The sequence below is a fragment of the Aulonocara stuartgranti genome (assembly GCF_965226115.1).
Source record: "Aulonocara stuartgranti genome assembly, chromosome: 20".
NCBI classification, from domain to species: domain Eukaryota; kingdom Metazoa; phylum Chordata; class Actinopteri; order Cichliformes; family Cichlidae; genus Aulonocara; species Aulonocara stuartgranti.
Genome location: NC_138956.1, coordinates 16,080,249 through 16,106,442, shown reverse-complemented (window position 1 = coordinate 16,106,442; position 26,194 = coordinate 16,080,249). Strand labels below are relative to the sequence as shown.

The following is a 26,194-nucleotide window of genomic DNA, read 5'->3' as shown; positions in this document are numbered from 1 at the left end:
TTTAACAGGTATCGATTAGAAATCAATTAGTGAATTCTACATTGCCCAAAACGTGGCAGCAAAATCTAGGAGGACCAGGAAGAGTGCACATAATACCTCAATTTTACTCTCTTAGTGCTTTTAAGGCCCTTGAATGCCTGGACCCAGACTACACTATACTGGAATTGCTGTCCCTGTACCCACCAGTGTACAGTCTGCTAATTTCTCCCACTTCATGCTTCTCAGTTGCAGAATGATGTGCCTGGCATACTCCAGCTCGCTTCATCTGTATCTTTTTTTAAAATCCCCTTTTAACGACTTAGGAGCAGACCTGCTTCTAAATTATTTACACTTTTTTAGGTTATTTTATTGTTGACTGCTGAGTCCCACTATAATTTATTCTGGACATTGCACTTGACTCTTGCTGAGACACTGGTAACTTATCCTTGAAGTGATTGAAATGATTATAATGTGCACTGTGTTTTGTAGCACTGGTTTTGATGAAATCCCATACAAATACATTTTAATATTTTTCTAATTAATGCAAAAGAAGTAAAGAAGGTAAAGAAGTGCTACCTCTAAACATAACAATGAAGACAGGTTTCCCGCAGTCACAGGTTTTTAAACGATTTAAGTTTGTTTAGCCGACCACCTTCTTTCCAACACTTTATATTTTATTCATGCCATCCATCACTACAAGGGCACAGCCTGAGCTATTAAGCTTTCCGCTGAAGAAATTTGATAATGAGCGGCCTGTGTTGCTGTGCAGTACAACCATTCAGACATCAGCACTGAGCTCCGTGTTATGACATCAAGCCCTCTATAACCTGCTATGGAAAGGTTTGCTTGTTGCTTGTATGTGTCCATTGTGTGTTCTTGTTTTGCCTACGTAAATATCCCAAAGATATAAAAATATAACCATGTAGTTTCATGCAAAGTGATGATACATGCCTGCCTGAATTTCTTTATTTTGGAAAAAGCAAAAGGAAGAATGTGTATGGTAGTATTCAGAGGAGGGAAATAGGTATCAGCCAAGTTGCTAAACACCTATGAAAGTAAGAATGAAAGCCATTTAATTACAAGTTAATCCCCATGTATGATGTTCTTATGTACTTTGAAAGCACATGCAACCACACCCAGAATGGATTGCCAGCAAATTAAGTCATATGTCTACCTGTTCTGTAGCTAAAATTATTAGTAGATTAAACAGGAAAATAATGAACAACTGGTAGCTGGTGGTGTAATTCTTGAAGTAATTTACTCACTGCTGACATGTTACCCGCAGTTACCAGAAAAGCTACAGCTTCAATAAGGAAGTGATTAAAGAGATTTAAACTGTACTGCCTGTGTGGGGGCAAGTGGCTTTTTTTCTTTTAAATAATGGTCTGTGACCAGTTGTGTTTGACCCTATAATTTATCAGGAAGGTCTGACAGGAACTCATTGCTTTTTTACCTTTTCTGTCAAAGGTTGTTGCTATTGGATTCTGACTTCCTGTTTTATAATCACAGAAACTTTTTTGAAAACCAGTGAGGTCGGTTTACTGAGGACAAAAGTGGAAATGAAACAAACTAAGCAGTAGATAGGTGGTATATGTTGAGCGCACCAGAGAGTATGACAGGACAGCAGGAGGGAGTAGTTTAATGATTCTGATCTATTAATACATCACTGAGACAAAATCTTAGTATCATATTCTTATTTTAACATGATCTGAATATGCCATTTTAATAAAATATACACTCCACCTACACACTCAGAAATCCCCCAAGGCACACTAATAAATGACAGGTCTGATCATGGTATGGAAGAGAAGCATAGAGACAGAGAAGCACCCACAACTCGTTGGTCAAGCCTTAAGCAAACAACAAAATATGCTAATTCAAAGTGCAATCCTACAATAGGTCCTAATTAAAATCACTGAATGTGCTCTGCTATATCAGAAAATGAGAATACTTTGTCATAACAGTTGGCCTGTCCTCTCTGCTTTCCTGGTCTATCTTCCTATGCTCTCTTATTTTATCTCTTTGGTTCACCTCTCCCACACATGCCTGCTTCACATGCTCCCACACGGGCAAGTATTAGGAATGATAATGATTTCTCCTTTTTTATTCAATGATGTTCCGTTGTCCTCTCAAATTAGCAAAGCAAAGAAAAGACTACTGGGGTGAAGTATCAACAGTAACAACCTGTGAGCTCTGTAAACAAGGACCTGAATTCAAATCTCCACACTCCCAGGGATGATTAGGATGAGCATGAAGGATGTCCTGTTTTACTAGAACTAGAAATCTCCTGTCTTAGAGAGAAGCTGAAAAACTATTCTATGCATTTATAACATCTAGGATTGACTACTGTAATAGGGATAGGGACTAGAAAGAGAGAGCATCCTATTAAATTCAGAATCGAATTTAAAATCTGTCTCTTCACATATAAGCGCTTGAAAAATAATCAGTCTGTTACTTGGTTATTTGAAGAGTAGAATGGGAGGCAGAGCCTTCAGCTTTCAGACTCCTCTTCTGTGGAATCAGCTTCCAATCTGGATTTGGGAGACAGACACCTTCCCTACCTTTAAGATTAGTCTTAAAACTTCCCTTTTTGCTAAAGCACATAGTTAGGGTTGGATCAGGTGACCCTGAACCCTGCAGTTATGCTGCAATAGGCCTAGGCTGTTTAGGGCTTCCCATGATGCACTGAGCACTTTTTCTTCACTCACCTCTTTTCATTCTCATTTAATATTAGTTATTACTAATAGTAATTACTATTAATATAAATATGCTAGCTCAAAAGAGGTCATCTGATTGTTGGGGGTTTCTGGCTATTATTGTACGGTCTTTTCCTTAGAATATAAAAAACCTTCAGGGAATTGTTGTGATTCCGCAGTATAGTAATAAAACTACATTGAACTGAACTGTTTCTGTTCAGTTTGTTCAATCGAAATGACAAGACACCCTGATATTGTTATTGAACAAAATGAGTATATCCAACTAGGCTTATGTCGATCATACTGCCCCCTTTTCACCTCCTCCTCTTCCTCCCTCCTTTTCAACTCCGCCTCCTCCTCTCCCTTTTCCCTTCATGCCCTGTCCCACCACAACTGCCAGAGCCAGTCTCCATGGTGACTCATAGACAGCTATGCTGAGGTAAAAACAAAAGACGGAAAAGCCCACAGGACTTTGCATCCAAGCAGAGAAAGAAGAAATTGAATGAGTGGGAGAATGGGATAAGGGGGAGTGAAAATAAGTGGTTTTCTCTAATCTCCAAAGGCCCTTTTGCCCACTTTTAATCTTTTGTGGGGTCGTCATTTCTCTCGCCTTGCTTCCATCTAAATCCAACCCACTGCACAGTTCAGGCTTCCGTGCAGACAAAAACACAGAGAAACAAAAACAAATGCACAACAAAACAGAAACAAGTCACAAAAAGACAAATAATAGAATGTGTGAGGCCCCTTTACTCTAGTTATTTTCCTAAATAACTCCTAACACCAATCCCAGTCCTTTATCTTTCCCTTATACAACTGCAAAGTTCTTAACTAAAAGCTCCGAAACACAGGCCCCCCACACAGAGACACAAACACCAAGCAACAGAAACAAGAGAAAGAGAAACCAAAAGACAAAGAAAAAAAGGTGGTGGTGAAGGTTTTTAGGTGACAAAACAAAAACACTTTCTAAAGATTTTTAACAGTGTAAGTGACACTCACTTGATCCTGGCATCCCAGCAGTGGCAGCCTGGGGCTGGTAGGTTCCCTCAGTGATGGCTGGCATGGGTGTGGTAGTCTGGGCGAACTGGGCCTGGGCCTAAAAAGCAATCAAACACACAGTGATTTTTAAATACTGAATTAGAGATAACTGGGCTCAAACCAATACATAAGTATTTTACTGCTGGTAAGGAGACTGACTGAAGGATTTCTTTGCCTACAACAAATATCAATGGCTTTGGAGTGCAAAAATTTCCATTACTGTAAGTAGTTAATTTCCTGATTTCTTACAATGTTCAAACTTAATGTGGTATTACTGGGCTATACAGCTCAGCTTGACCTCTGCTATTCCTGCTAACTCAAAAAAGTTAAAAAGAATTATTAATTTTAAGGCTTATACCATTTTCAACAACCTTAACAGAAATTTTGACCAGGGGTTCTTAAACTTTTACACTGAACATCTTCTGTGGCAGGCAGGTTTGATACTGATATCACAAAGTTATTTAGCACTCAGTGATTGCGATGCCATGTGAGTGTTATATGTTTATTATTATTATGTTTTCTGTTCTCTCTGATTCAAGTACCGAGTTAAATTAAAGTCAGAGGCACAAAGGATAGGTTAAAGGTTGGTGAATATCCAAACCTCCTGAGGAGGGACAAGTTTTACAAACCATTTTATTAAATTACCTCCAAAAAGGTCCCATTCACTGCTTTAGAAGCTATGGTGACTAAAGTGAGTTTCCAAAGAGGCTCTACAACATCAGTAAGACTTCTCATTTTGAAAATGAAAACCACATTGGGAACATATTTGTATATTTTACATGACCTGTTACTTACAAAGCCAGCACCACATTTAATATAGATTCACTTCAAAACCCTTACCTTAATGACCTTGTCGACCTTAAGGTCCTCGAGTGATGGGTACAGAGACATGCTGTGGAGATAACACAACCAACTGTGAGTGGAAATAACAAGATAACAACCCAACCAGATAAGCATCACCAGCTCCAGACGAAAACTGTCTTCATGTCATCCATTACAACTCTCTAATGTAATTTCGATGCTAGTGTTTGAAACGAAGAGTAATAACACAGATTAAGAGTGAATGATGCACACAGTCAAACACTCAGAAAGCCAAAGTAAGAAACTCTGCTCTTGTCTGTGGAGGTTCTCAGTCATCCAGGTCATCGTAGTCAAAGGAGCTTGCAAAGAAAAGCGTCTGGACTTCTTTAAGTTGCTTGAAGACGTTTCACCTCTCATCCGACAAGCTTCTTCAGTTCTAAGGTCAAATGGTGGGGAGTCCCAGATATAAATCTAGTGGGAGTGACCCCCCACAGAGGGACAAAAGGACCCCCTGATGATCCTCTAATCGCCTGAGCCAAGGTGGGAAACTGGGCGTGGGTCCCAATCAGCCAGAGTTTCGGGTGTGTTCATCTGCTCTTGTGCACTTCACCACTGAGTAAAACTGTATTTCTGGCAACTTTCTGGGGCAACATGGCATGTGTGTGTGCATGGGCAATAGGAGCAAAATCCATGCTTTCTAAAATAATGAACTAAAACAACACTACAGATAGTTAGAAGCACATAAAATAGTAAATAATTGCACAATAACCAGTAAGTGTCATATCATACCGTTCACAGTAAAACCGTTATAATGTTGGGCAACGATAAGAAAATGAAATATCGCGATAGAATATGGCTAAAACACACATGTGCAGTGCCTTTGTTTTCATACACACATGGCGGAAAAAGCATGGCGGCAACGGAGAATGAGAAGGGCGAAAGCGGATCGTTGAATGAAACGGATGAAGCAGAATTGGTTTGTAAAAATGCTGCAACTTCAGTGGTGTGGAACTGGTTTAGCTTTTGTCCGTCAGATACACAACAAAGCACTATTTTTGGTAGAGCATGCTAGCGGGCCGTCGTTATTACCGTGTTTTTTGGAAAATATGGCACACTTAAAATCAATCCTTTGATTTTTCTGAAAATCGACAGTGCCCCTTATAATCCCGTGTGCCTTATGTATGAGTTCTGGTTGTGTTTACTGACCTCGAATTGATTTTATGTGGTACATGGTGCTCGAAAATCTGTCAAATGTTTCAGTATGACTTTGCTAAGCTACGAACCCGCACCGCTTGATGGATTGTCGGAGCATTACGGCTATCGTAGGCAGGAGCGTCGCGGAGTGATACGTACTGTGCTTCAATTACCGTATTGTGTGTGTATAACCTCTTTTTAAGTTTTGTGGATATTATGCATGGTTATACTGAGGATATGTCGGCCAATTTCCACTGGAAATGCCTTTTGGTTAAACTGTCAGCAAGGAATTTACATTTGCACTGTTAATTTTTATATAGCTTTAATGCACAAAAAAACAGCTGCTTGTTTAAGTGAAAATACGTTGATGGGTTTTTTTGCACTAATAAAGTTGTGGAGATGTAAAGTATTTTGTCTAGTGTCAATTATATCGTCAGTTATATCGTTATCGCAAATTTTCAAATGTATATCGTGATAAATATTTTTGGTCATATCGCCCTGCTCTAATAACCAGCTGCTTTTCCATTGAGTCCCTCATCTTGTGGTTGGTCTCCACCTCGGCACACTCAGTGAGCTTTTTACATGTTTTAAAGACTTCTTCTAGCAACTAATTCAACTGTCGCTGTATATCGAGATGAAATAAATCAAATCAAATACATTTTCTTCACCCTCAGAAAATAACTGTTTAGCAACCTCTCACTTTGTATTATTATTGTATTGCCAAACCGTAAGCACATTAACACAGATTTAGAAATAGCATTTGGCTATTTCTAAATCTGTGTTTCTAAATCTGTGTTAGGCGGTGAATAAATCCAAGCTAAGGTGACCTTTTGTCCAGACAGTACATGGAACAGTTTTCCATAGTTTAACATTAGCAGCAAAGCTCCAGAAATGAAGAACCTGGCAACGAATGGCCAGGTGAACACACAGGCACTGTCAATATATGTAAAGGACCATAGAAAAAACAAGGTCACTTATTCCAATGTGTGTCACCTAGGGACACAGTTATCTTCTTCAGTCTTGTTTTAACACTGGATGAATGAAGGTGTGCACATGTGTGTGCTGACTTTGAACTCACATTACCGTAAATGACGTATTCTGGACAAAGTAGACATGACACAAGGTATTTTGGTAGAATGTGTACAGTGCACAAAAGTAGGACAATATATAAGAAAGTCTTTTAATCATCTCCTCTGAACTGTGGTAATGATGAAGGTCTCTGCTAAGGTTCAACAACATTGCACTGAATAACACTCAGGTCTGTAAATATAAATGAGTTGTACAGAGCACATGCGGCTTGCCACACAACATAATATTGAGTCAACACAGGTGGAGGAAAAAAGACTTATGGAGAAACACATAAGCAGAGAGTATTAGCTCTCAGCATCCTACAATGGCAAAAACCATTATAATGCAACCTGGACTCCTTTGCGGTTTTAGTCTAAACAAAATTCAGGCCAGAAGACATTATCATGAACACAAACAAACAGCTGGATGCAACAGGAAGAGGAAATGAGAGGTAGTAGACAGTCAACAGTCCAGCAGAACAGGCTAAGACATGCAGTGGCATGGTTACGCATTACAAGGAAGCATGTCTGCATCTGGTGTATGTTACTGTAGAACCTGCTCGCTCATTTGCTTTGTTATACAATAATGCTCATGTTTTCCTGTACTCTGGTGCCTGGTAATCTGACACAACAGAAAGTTCATGGATGCTTCTACAGGACAACACCTTATGTAAAAAAAAGTTGGTTGTCCAAAGTTTATGTAAAATAAACTATAGCATCCTCTGGTAACATGCTCAGGTAGCATGTTGACTCAGGTCCTGGCTTCAAACCAGCAGGTTTCTTTGGGTTCCCATGCTGATTCATCTCACCAGGACATTGTCACAAAACAGATTCTCAAGAGTTTCCTGCTACTTTAATTTATTTTATCTATTTGCTCAACGTTTTATCCTTATTATTTTGCAAATTGTTATGTTTGTTGTTGTTATTGCTTGTGTACAGTGTCCTTGAGTGTTTTGAAAAGCGCTTTCTTAAATAAAATGTATTGTTATTATTATTATAATTCTTATTATTATTGTTGTCAAGAGATGTATTCTAAAACACTTCTTCAGCTGAGAATCAGAGAGGAGAAACACACAGTTTTACTTGCATGCAAGGGCAGTACAGAGCACTCGCACTGAGAGTGAGAGCTCTGAGACTCGCAGCTCTGAGACTGCCCTGGTCTTTATTTATACATCAGTGGGTGTTTGTTCCTTACATTGGAATGTGGAGGTGTATATGTCTGTGTGTGTGTGTGTGTGTGTGTGTGTGTGTGTGTGTGTGTGTGTGTGTGTGTGTGTGTGTGTGTGTGTGTGCGTGTGTGTGTCAGAGTGTGACCCCATAAACGACTTCCCTAAACCTGCTGGTCTGGAAAATTCAACAGTTCATCTATATGTAAAAAAGGCACTTAGACTAATACTGACATAGCTACGTTTATCCTACCGTAAAACAATAAAAGAAGGTACAACCTTTCCCATGCTCCCAGGATGTGGGTGTGAATGCCAGAGCACTCTGGAATGCACACAAAGCCTTTGCAGACTATTGAGGATCGCACATCCTATCACTACCATATGTAAACTTATATTATTAAAAGATTATACTGACTACCAAGTACAATTTTCTATTGACAATTATTATTATCATTATTGAATTAAGTGCTGACCTTCACCGTATATCAACCAGACTCCATTTTTGACCCATTCTTTTCAGTTTACTGTCATAGCCAGGGGAGGACAGACATTTGTTTAGAACTCTTAAAGATGTCGAAGAAGCAAGCTCCTTTAAGCGATTACTTTGGTGTTCCTCCACCTCCAAAGAAATGTCAGAAGGAGTCCGAACCGCAAAAGAAGGGCATATTCCCGGAAAAGTGGTTGCAGGAAGTGAGCTGCCTTCAAACAAATGATGAACGCAGAGATGTGGTGCATATTCCCATCATGTCTGTCCTCCTCCAGAAAATCTTATGCACGCAAACACGCGTTGCAACTTCTTATCTGGTGCGCATCTTTTATTTTGACAGTGCATGAACACGTGCGGACAACTTATGTGCACCCCTGATCATAGCATCCTAAAAGCAAAAGATACTTGTATAAGTTGAAACCTGAACATCTGTCCAAATGTTTCTTGCAAAACTGGTTTTATAAATAATAGCTAACTGTAATTGCTATTTTTCCTGAAAACAGTTTTATATCTTCTTCTTAGTAATATTAACATCATAATCTACTTTTCTTGTTAGGCACAATTTTTCTCAAAGAGATTTTATCCAAAACCAATCATTCATTCTGTAATAAAAACAATCTGCTAACGAGATTTCTTAATTGGAATTTGTGACAGACTCACTGCTGGAACTGTATATTCACTAATTCTATTTATGGTCACTGCTCAGCAGCCCATTCTGACCCTGGAAAACCCCACCTTTGTTGGTCTTGCATTCTTTAAATAACCCAGAGAACTCTGCAACAACTCCACTGTACTTGACCAAATCCCAAAACAAAAAAAGAAAAAAGAAAAAAGAAAACACACACTTACCCACACATTACCACGTGGGAATATATAATAGTGAAAAGCGGAGCTTCATAAACTTTATCTGCCCACTTCAGCAGCTGATTTGCTGCCACATACACCAAAAGTATTGATCTAAAAAATGACTATAAATGTCAATACCACAGCAATAGCAAAGCCTGGTTTCCATACAAAATCCATATCCTCATATTTACCTTAGTTTCACTTCATATTTTATTCTTGGTCCACAAAACCCCTCCCACACTGGTTCAGCCCCAGTTGCATGAGGGCAAACGTAATCATGGATCTATATTGCAAACTTCATAAACTATCTCTTTTTAATCGATAGTTTATCATTAGTAGCTGGAAAAGGTGAGCAGTAAAAAAGAAGTGTGGAAGGTGGAAGTAAATCAGTTTTACTGAATATGACCACTGTATCTGAACACTAAGGAAAAGCACAGATATCCTTTTTTGAAAATAAAACTTCTTTGCCCCACATTGTGTTGAGGTGTACACTACACCAGCGGTCTCCAACCTTTTTTGCGCCACGGACCGGTTTATGCCCAACAATATTTTCACGGACCGGCCTTTAAGGTGTCGCGGATAAATACAACAAAATAAAACTAGTACTGGTACCGAAAAAAAGAAGATTTATTCATAACACACGTGAAAAAACCCAGGAAAACCGAGTAAACGATATAACAAAATAACGCTGAAAACCGATAAAAACATGGAAAACCATACATTTCACACCTGAGCCTCAACTCTCGCGGCCCGGTACCAGTCCGAGGCCCGGAGGTTGGGGACCGCTGCACTACACAACAATTAAGCTTTTCAGCTTGTGAGGTTTTGTTGTTGTTTAGTTTCCAGATAACAATCTGCAGACTTCATACATGAAAGGTAACAAGCAGCAAAGAACCGGGAAAAGCAGAGAGCATTACAAATGGAACATGTTGCAATGGATGAACTTTTTAAACCTCTTCATTTTCCAGCTACAGTGCATGATTGCCTGTGATAGGCAATCATGCACTCACACACAGAGGGCACTCATGGCATATACCCAACTACTTTGTGAAAATTACTTTTTTAATTGTTACTGTATTTCATGAGAGGCTTTCAAAGACTTTCATGGATGTACAACATGATGATCTTTTTCTTTTTAGTTTGGTAGCTATTTATGTATCACGGATATTATCAAATATGTACCATTACATAATGGAAAAAGTCTTGTTTATGACATCAACACTAAGATGGCATTTACTGACAGGAATGAAAGGTGTTTATCTCTTGTGACATAAATCTTGCACTGGACACCTTTTCAAAGGTAGTTGTACTTTTACAATTCCAGTCTTGTATCTCCCCCAGCAGCAAGCTGATGAGGTCACTGTTATGACCAGCTATTAGATAATTTATCTTTGGAGAATCCGTCATCCTGTAGTGAGACGTACTTCAACTGTACTGCTGTCGACAGCAGCTGGTGACAGTAATCCTTGTTATACTCTGGAAACCCGCTGCAAGTTAGACAACCACAGTGATCAGAACCTCCAGCAGCTGGAGAACTGGTTCAGGTGCCGCCACACTAAGTTCACAGAAGCTGCTGGTCCAAGATCTTGGAGTCTGCGTCCATGGACAGGATGAATAACTGACTGGAGAGGCAGCTCACTATTGATTATTTACTGCTACAAATGATAAATATATTACAGTTTATAATTGTATTCATAAAAGCAGTGGTGTGCGTCAATGCCCCTCCTGGCAATAAAAATACATTCTAATTCAGTTGAAAGACTGTAATGTGTTGAAGAGCTCAAAGACTTCAACAGAATTTTGTTTTTTTTTCCTAATGAAGATTTCTTGGTTTCCATAACATGAATACATTTTTTTTACTAAATACCCACTGCTCTCAACTACCAAAACACTATCTGGATCTAGGGCTGGGCCATATTATACCGTTCACGGTAATACCGGTATAATGTTAGGCAACGATAGGAAAATGAAATATCGCGATAGAATGGGAGTAAAACGCGCATGCGCAGTGTCTTTGTTTTCATACGCACATGGCTGATTGTTGAGTGAAACAGATGAACCAGAATTGGTTTGTAAAAATGGTGCAACTTCCGTGATGTGGAACTGGTTTGGTGTTTGTCCGTCAGATACACAACAAAGCACATTTTTTTGCAGAACATGCAAGCGGCCGTTGTTATTGTCGTATTTGTTGGACTAAGATGCTCTTAAATCTGGGAGTAATCTGGGTCCTAAACTCCGTATACTTCAGGTCAAACAACACTGCAGCATCACTTAGAGTTAAAAACTGTCTAAATTCTTTCATCTTTAATAAAACGATCAGCATTGCTGCTTTACCAGGTGTAACTATAAAGTTTAACTTCCAGGCATCCATGAAAACAAAAGTTATTACATTTAACGGAGTTAGAAGTTAGCAGGAAGCTAGCGGAAGTTAGCTCGCTAGTTTAGCTAGTTACCAAAGCATGATATTGCATGTTCTGACTGAGAGATTTCTGAAAAAAATCAAACGTACAGCTCTGCTATCACTTCCAACATAAATGAAGACAGGAAACTAAACAGCAGTGACGTTTGTAGGGTTACTGAAGTTGGGCTAGCTGGTATATAATGATGTGCTACGTGATCGCTACCGACACAGCTATGTTAGCATAACATAAACAGTGAAGCTGGAGGACGAACACTAACACTTTTCCACTTATAAAAGTTAACGTGAAGGTTCTTCATGGTTAGAGACAAATGCAATCGCATGGCAGGATGCTGTAAACGGACCAAACTTCAGTCAGGAGAACAACTGAGATAATCCATCCACAATACGAGGTTAGTCATTAATATACTGCAACAACATGGGAATAGAGCAGCTGCCAGAGAATTCAACATTAATGAATCAATGGTACAGAAGTGGAGGAAGCAAGAAGAATGAGTTTAATAAAGTTTGATTTATCTGACTGCTTTGTTTCGCTTAATGTGCCTTATAATCCCGTGCACCTTATGGTCCGAAAAATGCGTACTGCACACTGCAGTTTAATGTTGCAAATGAATGAATATTCTTTATTGTCATTGTCACAGGTACAATGAAATTGAAAGATGTCTCTGGTCAGTGCAACATCACAAAAGATAAATACTTAAAAACTATAATTAAATACTTAAAAACTATAATGATAGGATATAAAAGATAGAAATACATATAAAATACAGTATTCTCATACCGTAGATACACCCAAGCAATCCAGGCCTAAGGCCCCATACAGACACTCAACATACGACCTAGTTGATATATCACTCAAACAATCAATCACTCAATCAATTTGTTAGCGCATCCAACAAAACATGTCTGAAAGCATTCCAACATCAAGGGCACAAATGACAACAGGGGCAATGAAAGTCATCTACTTTTAGTAGCATTGAGACATGATATTGCAATTGGGTAGAAACTGTGTTTGAGTCTGTTAGTCCTTGTGTATGTTGTTCTATACCGTTTACCTGAAGGCAGCAGTTCGAACATGGAGTGTCCAGGGTGTGAGGTGTCCTTTATGATGTTATGGGCTCTTTTGAGGCAGCGGGAACTGTGTAGGTCTTTCAGTTTGAGGAGAGGGCAGCCGATTGTCCTTTGGGCAGCGTTGATTACTCCCTGGAGTGCTTTCCTCTGAGCCACTGTGCAGCTAGCGTACCATATGCCTATGCAGTACGTTAGTATGCTTTCGATGGAGGCTCTGTAGAAAGACACCAGCAGTCTCTGTGTGATGTTGTTCTTCCTAAGCACTCTCAGAAAGTACAGTCTCTGTTGTGTCTTTTTCAGTAGCTCAGAGGTATTCACACTCCAGGATAGGTTTCCCTCTATGCTGACTCCCAAGAAGCGGAAGTCTGCCACCCTCTCCACACAGTCGTCGCTGATGATTAGTGGTTGGATTTCTGTCTTGTGTCTTCTGTAGTCAATTATGAGTTCTTTGGTCTTTTTCGTGTTTAGGAGAAGGTTGTTATCCTTGCACCATGAAGACAGCCGCTCCACCTCATCTCTGTAGGCAGACTCATCTCCCCCAGATATGAGCCCCACCACAGTAGTGTCATCTGCGAACTTTACAATGGTGTTGCTCTGGTGGGCGGGGGTGCAGTCATGTGTATAAAGCGAGTAGAGCAGTGGACTAAGCACGCAGCCCTGTGGCGACCCAGTGCTTAGATTTAGGGCTGGAGATGTGTAACATCCCACTCTCACTCTCTGTCTGCGGTCGGTGAGGAAGCTATTGATCCACTTACAGGTGCTGTGAGGAAGCCCTAGGTCTTTTAGCTTGGCGTCCAGTTTGTATGGAAGAATGGTGTTAAATGCCGAGCTATAATCCACAAAGAGCATACGCACATAGCTTCCTTGCCTCTCCAGATGTGTTAATGCTACATTGAGTGCTGTTGCTATGGCGTCCTCTGTCGATCGGTTTGCTCTGTAGGCAAACTGGTGTGGGTCAAGGCTGCTGGGTAGGGCTGCTGTAATGTGGTAACGCACAAGTTTCTCAAAGCACTTCATCACCACCGGGGTTAGTGCCACTGGTCTATAGTCATTTAGGCTAGAGATATGAGGTTTCTTGGGCAAGGGTATTATGGTGGAGGTCTTGAGGCAGGGTGGGACGTTTGACTGTTCAAGGGATTGGTTAAAAATCCTGGTGAAAATATAGGCAAGCTGGTCTGCGCAGTCTCTCAGCACACGTCCTGGTACGCCATCTGGGCCGGCTGCCTTCCTCGGGTTAACAGCCCGCAGGGTGCGCCTCACTTCATGCTCCTCCAGAGTGATGATGGTACTGCTGCTGTGGGCTGTATGGTGTAGCTGTTCCTCTGAGGCATAGGGTGCAGTGACCTCAAAGTGTGTGAAGAAGGTGTTCAGCTCCTCCGCCAATGCTGGGTCACCTTCAGCCATACCTGATTTGGACTTGTAGTTTGTCAGCTGCTGGACACCCTGCCACACCAGCCGGCTGTTCTTACTCTCCAGGTGGTTCTCGATCTTCTTCCTATAGTCCGCCTTGGCCTTCTTAATGCCTTTTTTCAGGTTGGCTCTAGCCCTGCTGTAGCTCTCCCTGCTTCCGGACCTGAAGGCGCTGTTCCTCTCTTTTAACAGCTGCTGGACTTCCCGGGTCATCCATGGCTTTTGGTTGGTGTAAACCCGGATCTGCTTGTCTACTGTGACAGTGTCTATACAGTGTTTGATGTAACAGAGGACACTGTTTGTGAACATTTCCAGGTCTTGATGTTGGAAGATATTCCAGTTGGTTCTGTCAAAGCAGTCCTGTAGCTGTTGAGAAGCGCCCTCTGGCCATGTTGTTATAGTTTTAGTGATGGTCGACGCAGTTTTCCTGATTGGGGCATATGCAGGAATTAGGAGCAGGGATAAATGGTCAGATTGGCCCAGATGTGGTAAGGGTCTTGCCCTGTAGCCCTTCTTGATGTTGGAATAGACTTTATCTAAGGTGTTAGCCCCTCTCGTGGCACACTTCACATGCTGGTGGAAATTAGGGATAGCTGTTTTTAAATCCACCTGATTAAAATCACCCGCTATAATGTGCACTGCGTCAGGATATTTATTGAGTTTATTGTTGATGTTCGTGTGCAAAAGCGCTAGTGCCACGTTAGTATTTGCATCTGGCGGTATGTAAACAGTTGTTATTACCACAACAGTGAACTCCCGTGGAAGATAGATGGGCCTGCATTTGACAGTCAGATATTCTATGTCCGGAGAACAGTGACGGTCTATGATCACTGTGTTTGTACACCAGCTGTTATTCACGTATATGCAGATTCCCCCTCCTTTTCTCTTACCGGAATTGTTTGTTCTATCCTGGCGCTGTGCGGTGTAGCCTGCTAGCTCAATAGCAGAGTCCGGGATGGACTGATGCAGCACCTCTTTTTAACTTCAGTGGATATTATACATGGTTATGCTCAGGATATGTCAGCCCATTTCTACTGGAAATGCCTTTTGGTTAAACTTTCAGCAAGGAATTTGCATTTGCACTGTTACATTTTTATAAAGCTTTAATGTACATAAAAACCAGCTTCTTGTTTAAGTGAAAATAAATGGAAGGTTGTCTTTTTGCGCTAGTAATGTTGTGGAGTTGTATTTTGTCTCGCATCAATTATATCGTCGGTTATATCATTATCGCAAATTTTCAAATATATATCGTGATAAATATTTTTGGCCATATCGCCATGCTCTATCTGGCTCTATAAATTATTTTTATTTTATGAATGTGCAATGGCAGTTAATGGTTCATTGATATTAAAAGGCCAACATTCACTACCTGGGGCTGCAGATCGAGGCACCCTTATCTCTCTCTCTTGCTCTTTATGAATGTGAGCTGTAAATGAGCAAAGAGGAAAGTAAATATATGACAGCTGTGCTAAGCAGTGCTGTTCTGCAAACCTTTGACGTTAAATGAAAATGAATTAATAAAAAAATAAATAAAAAAGAGCGACTCTATGTAGGCTTTGTCAGAATAAACTGGAAAATAACGAAGCATTTGAAGAGACGTGTAACCATATTCTGCACCAGGATGTAGACGTTAACATGGAAAAACCCAAGGCTATTGGTGCTAGCAGTGCTAATGTTAAACAAACTCTGGACTTTCTACTTCTCTACAAGCTCAGTTGTCACATCGTGACAGCTAACTGCGTGTCATGATCACAAGACATCTGGACACATATTTATCAAAACAAAACAGGAAATTGGTGAGGAGGATAAAGGACAACTAGGACCAAACTAGGACCAAAACTGAAGCTGAATGACAGAGTTCAGCAAGAAAGACAACAAAATGGAAAAACTAAATGGAGTCAAGTTAAAAAATAATGACTTGCTCTCCATCCTGCTAATGCACCCATCACAAACAACTTCCCAAAGAAAGCTTATCAACATACTGAGGCAAATATAGCCAATCAAAAAAAACCCTGTTGTCAGCAACTCGTAATACAGCACATGACTTGTGGTGTAATGTCCATATGTCATATGATTCTTCTGAAATAAGGGTTATATTTTCAGTACCTGAAACTACTTTGCAGTACCTAAAATACTTGTAAATGTAAAATGTATTGTGAGTATTTTTAAATACCAAACATTACATGGTAAATGCTTTGTAACTCGCTGTATGATGCATTACCAAATTATTGTACTAATATGTGCGATATATCACAATCCTGTGGCAAGACATGCAGTCAGACACCGAGCTTAACACCAGTGAATAAAACTTGAACTCAGCCCGTAAAGTAAGCAAATCACTTGACCACAATAACATCTCACTCTCTCAGCTACTCCAGCCAATACTCTATTCTCTTCTTCCCAGTCCTCACATACAAGTGCATCATTGTGCCAGTGGATACAGAGGCACATTCTTGTACCTTCTACTGTTTACTTTTCAGCTCTGTTTGTTTGCTCTCCTTATATCCCTCCTTCATATCTGCAGGTTTTAGGTATAAGGGAGTAACCGTGGTGGAAAAAAAGGAGAGTCTGACCAACTTTTGCCATGACACAATCCCATCATTGACTCACTTCTGCATCTGCAGCTTAAAAGAAGTGGGCAGCTGATATTTCCATCAGCTAAATGCGCTAAAGTAAAAGCATTTATACTGCAGGTTGTCTGTGGCTGGTTATAATCTAAGATTGTTAGATTATAACCCTTGTGAGGAGCATTTCCCCAGCCTGTATTGTGAAAGTTTCACAATTCACAAAACTTCTTTCTTTTTTTTACTCTGCTTTTTTGGGATCTTAAGATAATTTCGAAATAAAGAAACCCTGTGGGAAAAAAAGCCAAAGGGGAAATAGCTCAGACATTCATCTGAAACCTACAGGGCTGTGACTAGGCAACCATTTCAAAGAAAACTTACACAACACAAAAAGTCCATATCACATGGCTTTAAAGCAAATCTTCATCTGCATACACTAGAATAAGACATGGCCAGGAACAAAGCTTATTATAGTTCACAAAAAACACAACTACAAGCAGGTAATAAAAAAAAGTTTAATTTTAAGTAATTTGTCTTTTATTATTAACTTGTGGGCATGTAAAACTAACTATGTTTTTTGAAACTGGTCATAACTGAAAGTCAAAGGTGGCATGTATTGTACACAGACTGCATATAAAAAACAGCTGCACCTTTGAAGTCTGAAAAGTGAAGCCAAATCAGGAGTGCCTGAGACCTGAAATGTCTCTAATCGTCTGCAGGGGGAGATTCCTCACAATAAAAACAAACATCTAGTCGATGGTCGATCTAGTCCATGGAAAATAACCGTACTGCTGACCTAATCCATGACTTCAATAAACACTTTCCTATTTCCTGAATCCATGTTCTATATTACTAGTTTTGAATAAAATACAATGTTTATTTTGGAAATTATGGTCCCCAAATGAATCAAGAAGTTGGATAAAGCAGCGTATTCTTTACAGAATGACTAAGCATGACAGTAGGTGGCTTTACAGTAGCAGCAGCAGCCATCTTTTACATTATTTTACATTTATATTATTGTTATACCTTATATATTTGTTATGACTTGCACTTGATAAATATGCTCCCTCAACCCTTCACTTATTATGAATAAAAACTAAACTAATACAATACTAGTAAAAGTATATTTTTTTTAAAAAAAGCACAAAACTAAAGAGCAGACCCACTGTGAAAACTAAGAAAAATATTTAAAAAGAAAAGAAATTAAAACGAAAACAGACAAAATAGACAAAACAACAATAACTCTGTCCTGGGAGTGTGAAGCAGGATCGAATAGAAGAGTGCAAGCAAAGTCCAAGTTCCCCAAAAACTAAAATACTGAATTAAAGCACTTTTCATCACTTCTATTCAGCCTGATAATATGGAGCCAGCGAAGCAAAAAGCTTGGATGGATAGTGGAAAGAAAAGAGAAGGCCAACTTCAGTAAGCCTGAACGAATTGGTTCGATCTAAGAATGTGGTCTTCCTGGCAGCTTATTCCGGTCTACTGACATGGCTGGGAAAACGAAAGAGGGAGGGAGAAGGACTGAAAAGGTAAAAAAAAAAAAAGCCCACACCCTTGCTAATGTGCCCTATTTATCTGTACCACGTTACATTACAGGACTTAAGATAGCTAGCATACCGTTATGCTTTAGGCTGTTGTTTTAACGCTATAACAACACAGGAACTGCATTTTTCAGACGACTGGTCAGTAATATCAGGTTCGCCATTGCCATAATACTCTAATAATGGCTAAGCGTCTTTATGACTTTAATGAGGTCGTTCAGTTGCGTCTAAATCATATGACAATCATTAAGTTTTACGACACTAAAGTGTTGCGAATAACCGTTAGCTAACCTTACCGCACAGCCATTAAATATTAATGAGGTGCTTTAAGACGACGGGTACATTTTGGGCAGTCATAACGCTGCTAAAAAAAAATAGCTGAAATGAGAACACACTGGGAGGTGTGCATATCAAGAGAAAAGCAGCGGAGGAGCCGAGAAGCAGACCCCCTTTGTTCCGACATAAACAGCAGGAACGCAGAGAGCTAGCCGTAACGACGTTAGCTTGTAAGGTACACGAAGTCAGGATGTAACAGTTAATACTAGGAAGGCTTTGCTACAACAATTTGGTAAATGCCGTCTTACCTTTTAAATTTTTGGTTGAAAAGTCAGCTTAAACGCTCCTGAATTTCAGATAGCAGCGAACGCCTTTTTTTTTCTTGTCTCTGCTTCGCTGTGGCTCTCCGCCGATCAAACCTGAAGGGGACTTCTGGAAAGTGATGTCACTCCTGGCTTCCTGGTCGTGCCAACCACGTCAATCAGTATTGACGTTGTAAGCCACGCCCAGTACCGGTCACATGAATATTAACTCACCAGGACCATAATTATACGAAAACATTGTGATCATCGGTAATTAATGATAAGACAATTGTTCATTTTTGTTCTCTTTGGGGAACATGAGTCTAAGACTTTTAACTCAAGCGCAATTCAGTATAAATGAATCCTACTGTACTGTGAAGAGGCCATGCTGGGTTAAGCTAAAAGACAACATGGACTTTGTTTTCAGAGCGACGTCATTGTAGCTCATAGGAAAAAAAGGAGGTTAAGTGATTATGTTGCAAACTTCTTCTTCAGTATGACACTCTTAACTTCAGGTTACAGGCATTTCTTTCAAAACTAAACGTTCACTCAGTGTCCTTTGTAGTGGACAACAAGTCTTACTAATACCTCCACCCATGTCAATATTTAAGTAAGCTGAGGGCAGAGTGAGGAAGGAAGGACTTTACTCATAGTTGTAGAAGAGGAGTCAGACTCAGACTTATTGCTACCAGAGTACAAAGTGAGGGAGGGCCAAACAGTAATCATCAGCCAAAAAAAGTGATTTTACAATGTTTCTATGTGTTTTTTATGTCTGATATCTTTCCTTATGTCCGTAAATAGCCTGTAGTCAGCAGAATATATCAAATAAAGAAATCACCTGGTTTGCAAGAGGCTTTATGACTCAGCAGTTTTAAACATACTCTGTGTTCTACATCATAATCAATCCAGTCCTTTTTGGACACTTAAAATATCGTTTGTAGAATTTAAAATTCTGTCTGTCATTCTTGCTGTCAATACATCCATGTTAAGGAGAGGTCAGAGGTCAAATGTGACAATGATGTTTTAAACTTCTATACAGTATGTTCTACATATTGACAATACACAACATGCTTTAAGAATCATATGCTGTAAGAATCATAGTTTCTAAGTTATAAGGCACTTTTGTTGAATTTTGAACTAGTTATTATTAAGCTGACTTTGAAGACCTCGGTTGGATGGGGAGTGTCAGTGCACAGCCATTTTAAGATCTCTGCAGAGGTTTTAAGTCTGGGCTCTGCCTGGAACACTCAGGGATATTCACAGAGTGCTGAAGCCACTGCTTTGTTATCTTGGCTGTGTGCTTTGGGTTTTTGTCCTTTGACCAAGTCTGACATCCAGAGCACTCTGGAGCAGATTATCATCAAGCATGTCTCTATAAATTCCTGAATCAAACCCAACTAGTCTTCTAATTCCTGCTGAAGAAAAATTGCTTGGCGCTTGGTGCTGCTACCACCATGCTTTATTTTAGGGGTGGTATTGGTCAGGTGATGAGCAGTGCCTGTTTCCTCCAGACATGACTCTTGGTATTAAGGGCAAAGAGTCCAATCTTCTTTTCATCATTTTGTTTTATTTTTGTTTGGAACAAAGCTGGGACCTGTGCCTTAGGAGGTAATACAGGTGTAAGGACAAGAAAGACATTGTGGACAAAACAGGGCACCCCCCAAGGTCAAGGTTCTTTATTTGTCACATGCATAGTTATACAAGTATAACACACAGTGAAATGTAGCCTGACACGCTCCTCGACATGTGCAAAAAAATTGGGGGGGGGGGGGGGGGGGTGTAGAGGAAAAACATTATATATATATATATATATATGTGTGTGTGTGTGTGTGTGTGTGTGTGTAGTATATACATTGGGTGAATGTGCGATAATCTTTAGTTACAATATTATAGTTAGTTAAATGGTCTTATTGTTCAAATATGTATTTTCTTTGATTGTGGTAAAATAATGCGTGCTCCAGTCTCCAAAAATGACATAGTGCAGGAAGGGTAGTTATTCCTCCGTTACACCACAAGAGGGAGTATCCCCTAAAATGAGCAGCTCTAGCGGGAATAAATAAGACCAGCCACTAACCACAAGGCAGTGCGCCTTGAGTTGTGTGTTGTGTGAGACTTGATAAGTGTGTAACGTTGTGCTATGTCAATATATATATATTTGCAGGTAAGCAGATACAAGATGGTAAATAACTTAAAATGTATCTACAGATGAGTCCACGGGGTTGCAGAGAATGTGGGAAAGTTGGCCGTTGATCCCCACTATGTGTCATTAGTATATAAGTTATTGGTAGCGATGTGAATTAGCCGTGACGCTAACGATTAGCAGCTAGATCTGATTCATTAGTTTGTGCGGGAACCTCGTGGTGCTTTTGTGGATTTATACCTGTACCGGGCTGTAATCACAGCAGATATAGACTGGTGGATCACACTCTCTTTTGGTCATCCTCTAATTGGAAGGTTGGTGGTTCAATCTCTGGCTGCTCTAGTCTCCAAGGAGTTGCAGTTTCAGTATCTTACCCAAGTTGTTCCATTGACGTGTTAGATGGAGAGCACTTAGGTATAGGAAAAATGTGTGTGATTAATGTTTGTATTATGAAGTGCTTTGATGGCTCACGCAGAGTAGAAAAGCACTATGTAAGAGCCAGTCCTGAAGGTCCTTCAATGGCCTACCCAATTTGTGGAGGTTGTTCATGATCAACAACTGTCAAATCAGCAGCCTTTTTTATGATTGTGGTTGGGTTACCATATAGGCCTGACCATGCTGCAGAAATGGATGTACAGTGGGATGCAAAGGTTTGGGCAACCTTATTAATAGTTATCATTTTCCTATATAAATCATTGGTTGTTACAATAAAAAAAAATGTCAGTTAAATATATCATATAGCAGACACACACAGTGATATTTGAAAAGTGAAATGAAATTTATTGGATTCATAGAAAGTGTGCAATAATTGTTTAAACAAAATCAGGCAGGTGCATAAATTTGGGCACCACAAAAAAAGAAATGAAATCCATATTTAGTAGATCCGCCTTTTACAGAAATTACAGCCTCTAAACGCTTCCTGTAGGTTCCAATGAGAGTCTGGATTGTGGTTGAAGGTATTTTGGACCATTCCTCTTTATAAAACATCTAGTTCATTCAGGTTTGATGGCTTCTGAGCATGGACAGCTCTCTTTAACTCACACCACAGATTTTCAATAATATTCAGGTCTGGGGACTGAGATGGCCGTTCCAGAACGTTGTACTTGTTCCTCTCCATGAATGCCTTAGTGGATTTTAAGCAGTGTTTCGGGTCATTGTCTTGTTGAAATATCCAGCCCCGGCGCAGCTTCAGCTTTGTCACTGATTCCTGGACATTTGGTCTCCAGAATCTGCTGATACTGAGTGGAATCCATGTGTCCCTCAACTTTGACAAGATTCCCAGTCCCTGCACTGGCCACACAGCCCCACAGCATGGTGGAACCACCACCATATTTTACTGTAGGTAGCAGGTGTTTTTCTTGGAATGCTGTGTTCTTTTCCCTCCATGCATAACGCCCCTTGTTATGCCCAAATAACTCAATTTTAGTTTCATCAGTCCACAGCACCTTATTCCAGAATGAAGCTGGCTTGTCCAAATGTACTTTAGCATACCTCAAGCAGCTCTATTTGTGCTGTGGGCGGAGAAAAGGCTTCCTCTGTATCACTCTCGCATACAGCATCTCCTTGTGTAAAGTGCGCCGAATGGTTGAAGGATGCACAGTGACTCCATCTGCTGCAAGATGATGTTGTAGGTCTTTGCTGGTCTGTGGGTTGACTCTGACTCTTCTCACCATTCGTTGCTTCTGCTTATCCGAGATTTTTCTTGGTCTGCCACTTCAAGCCTTAACTTGAACTGAGCCTGTGGTCTTCCATTTTCTCAATATGTTCCTAACTGTGGAAACAGACAGCTTAAATCTCTGAGACAGCTTTCTGTATCCTTCCCCTAAACCATGATGGTGAACAATCTTTGTCTTCAGGTCATTTGAGAGTTGTTTTGAGACCCCCATGTTGCTACTCTTCAGAGAAAATTAAAAGAGGAGGGAAACTTACAATTGACCCCCTTAAATTATCTCATTATTGGATTCACCTGTGTATGTAGGTCAGGGGTCACCAAGCCAATTTGAGTTCCAATAATTAGTTCTAAAGGTTTTGGAATCAATAAAATGACAACAGTGCCCATATTTATGCACCTGCCTGATTTTGTTTAAACAATTATTGCACACTTTCTGTAAATCCAATAAACTTCATTTCACTTCTCAAATATCACTGTGTGTGTCTCCTATAAGATATATTTAACTGGATATGGATAAAGTCATACCTTTCTGACAGAGGTTTCTGTGTTAAGCTGGGGTTAGCTGCATCTTCTGTGGCTCCTCTGCATTGGGGTGTGCCCCAGGGATCTATCCTTGGGCCATTACTCTTTTCGCTGTATTTACTCCCTCTTGGTGCGATATTTCGAAAACATAAAGTATCTTTTCACTTGTATGCTGATGATTGTCAGCTTTATTTACCTTTTAGCCACCTGGTTACTTCTCCCTGTCAATCTTTACTTGACTGTCTCAGTGAAGTTAAAGTGTGGATGGCAAATAACTTTTTAAATTTTAATGATCATAAAACGGGAGCAATTTTATTTGGCCCGCATTGCTCTATTGTTTCTCCAGATGCTCATTTTGGTGTTTTGACCTCCTATCTGAAAAGTTCAATCGTAAATCTTGGTGTGAATTTTGATTCCGCACTTACCGTGGCGACCGTGGCTCAGGGGGTTGGGAATCGCATCTGTAACCAGAAGGTCGCCGGTTCGATCCCTGGGCTCTCTGTCCTGGTCGTTGTGTCGTTGGGCAAGACACTTTACCCTACTTGCCTACTGGTGTTGGCCAGAGGGGCCGATGGCAGCTTCGCTTCTGTCAGTCTGCCCCAGGGCAGCTGTGGCTACAACTGTAGCTTGCCTCCACCAGTGTATGAATGTGAGAGTGAATGAATAGTGGTATTGTAAAGTGCTTTGGGTGCCTAGAAAAGCACTATATAAATCCAATCCATTATTATTACCTTTGATGGTCATGTAAATGGGGTGGTAAAATCGGCTTTTTATCACCTCAGACACCTAGCGAAGGTCCAGCCTTTCCTTTCCAAACACAGTTTGGAAACTCTTATTGATGCCTTTATTACCTCACGTTTGGACTATTGCAATTCCCTTTTAATTGGGGTTGGGTTAGGCACCCTGTCACGCTTGCAATTAGTGCAAAATGCGGCGGCACGTTTTTTAACTGGTAGAAGGAAATTTGACCGCATCACTCTGGTTCTGGCTTCACTACATTGGCTTCCTATTGTTTTTAGGATCCGTTTTAAAGTCCTTTTATTGGTTTTTAAATCTTTAAACGGTCTGGCCCCTGTTTATTTATCCGATTTGGTGAAGCCTCATGTTCCTACTCGTTTGCTCCGTTCAGCTGATCAATTGCTGTTGCCAGTCCCTAAGTCGCAGCTGAAACTCAGAGGAGATTGAGCTTTCTCAATTGCGGCTCCGAAGCTTTGGAACAGCCTTCCCCTTCATATTAGACAAGCGTCTTCAGTGCAGCTCTTTAAGTCCAGATTGAAAACCTATTTTTATTCCCTGGCTTTTAACTCTGCGGGAAACTGACATCCCTCCTATTATTTTATACTATGTTTTGCTTTTCTTTGTTTTTGTGTTGTTCAGCACTTTGGTCTGCCTGGTGCGTTTTTAAAGTGCTATATAAATAAACGATGATGATGATGATGATGATGAAATAAATAATTAGCAAATGCTATGCATATTTACAAAGGCATAGACTGTACACTCAGAGGAATGTAACCATAGTTATAAATGTGCAAAAGTATATGTCTTAGATTCTAGAAGCAAACCAACTGACAAATGGGGAGACATTTTCTCTGGCTCAATGAACTCATCACAATCTTGAACATTTGACTGTAAGCAGACAATATCATCAACACATTTCCATTTATTTTGCAGTTTTCCAATAGGGCCATGCTTTAAAACTAAATGCACAAAGTGATGTGTAGATGACCTCTTTTTAGTTTGAAAGACTCATGGTGAGTACTTTTCAAAGACTGACCTGCACAGGCCCATCCATTCAGTGTCCCCCTCATTCATGCTGGTTCCCATTTATGCTGCAGAAGCACTAAACTACTGTGAACTAAATAATTAAATTGAGCTTGCATTTCAATACATTAACAGTGATATGGGTATTTAAATTTTTCATTACCATACTGCATGAATTAGTGTATCAGTAGAATTCAGCTGAGGGAGCACAGGGACTTTACTGGTGGGCCCTGTCAATAATGTTCCTACTGTACCACATTTTCTTCTTTAATTCAACTTTCCAATTAAATGCTAACCGGAGCACCCTGTGACTGGTGGAACCTGTGGCTTAGGAGGTAGCGCAGGGCTTCTTCTAATTGGAAGGTTGGTGGTTCAATCTTTGGCTAATCTGCTAGTCTAGTCTAGTTTCAGTGTCTTACCCAAATTTTTTCACTGAAGTGTTAGCTGGAGAGTCCTTAGGTATGGGAAAAATGTGTGTCTACTGTCGTGGAATTTTGTAAAAAAAAAAAAAAAAAAAAAGTCTGCAACACAGAAAGAGCTGTGGTCAAGCTATTTATTACTGCGTGCAGGAGAGCCAACACACATCAAACATCACAGTACAATGTCCTCAACAGTCTGTAATGAATACACAGTTTGTTATTATTTTTACTGGCTTTCTGCACTGGAGGTACAGATCAGGTTATGCCATAGGTTAAAACACAGGGTCTCAGAAGTGTCTACACTTATGACATGAATAAATCTACGGTGTGCATAATGTATATTTGTTAGGATGCCTGGGTCATTGACCCAGGGTTTTTGAGTTTATTATATTATTTATCATTTCTAGTCTTTGGTTTCTTTGTTAGAGCTCTGTCTTATGGTTTATGTCTCTGTGTAATCTTTAGTTGCAGTCTCCCCTGTCTGCTATATCCCCGTGTCCAGTCAGTGTCTGTCTGCCCTGGTCCCACGTCTCTGTTCCCTCTGTTGTAGTGCCTGCCTGTGAGTCTGTAAGTTCAGTCTGTGTTATGTTTTCTGTTTTACTTTGAAAGTCCGTGTCTCATGTAAATGTGTCTGGTTTTGCTTCCTTTGTCTCGTTAGGCCTGATTTGCCCCAGCTGTTTCCCTCCTGTTACCTATTCCCTGATTGCTCCATTTGTGTATTTAAGCCCTGTGTTTCTCTGTGTCCGTGTTGTGATCTACCCTTGTTTTGCTGTGTGTTCTGTCTGTGTAAAGTTTACCTTGGAGTCTCAGTTTTGTTACTTTT

At 40.2% G+C, this 26,194-nt stretch overlaps 1 protein-coding gene across 1 annotated transcript in view; it reads right to left on the bottom strand.

Moving 5' to 3' along the window:
- The window catches only part of sdcbp2 (syndecan binding protein (syntenin) 2), a 28,588-nt gene extending 9,560 nt beyond the window's left edge, over window positions 1-19,028 (bottom strand). Inside the window, exons 1-3 of the mRNA XM_082518071.1 lie at window positions 18,864-19,028; window positions 4,551-4,602; window positions 3,672-3,768 (exon numbers count right to left, since the gene is read on the bottom strand). Of these exons, the coding sequence (XP_082374197.1) occupies window positions 3,672-3,768; window positions 4,551-4,601 (148 nt within the window). The 5' untranslated portion in view covers window position 4,602; window positions 18,864-19,028. The remainder of the gene's footprint in view (window positions 1-3,671; window positions 3,769-4,550; window positions 4,603-18,863) is intronic.
- Window positions 19,029-26,194: the final 7,166 nt, after the last annotated feature.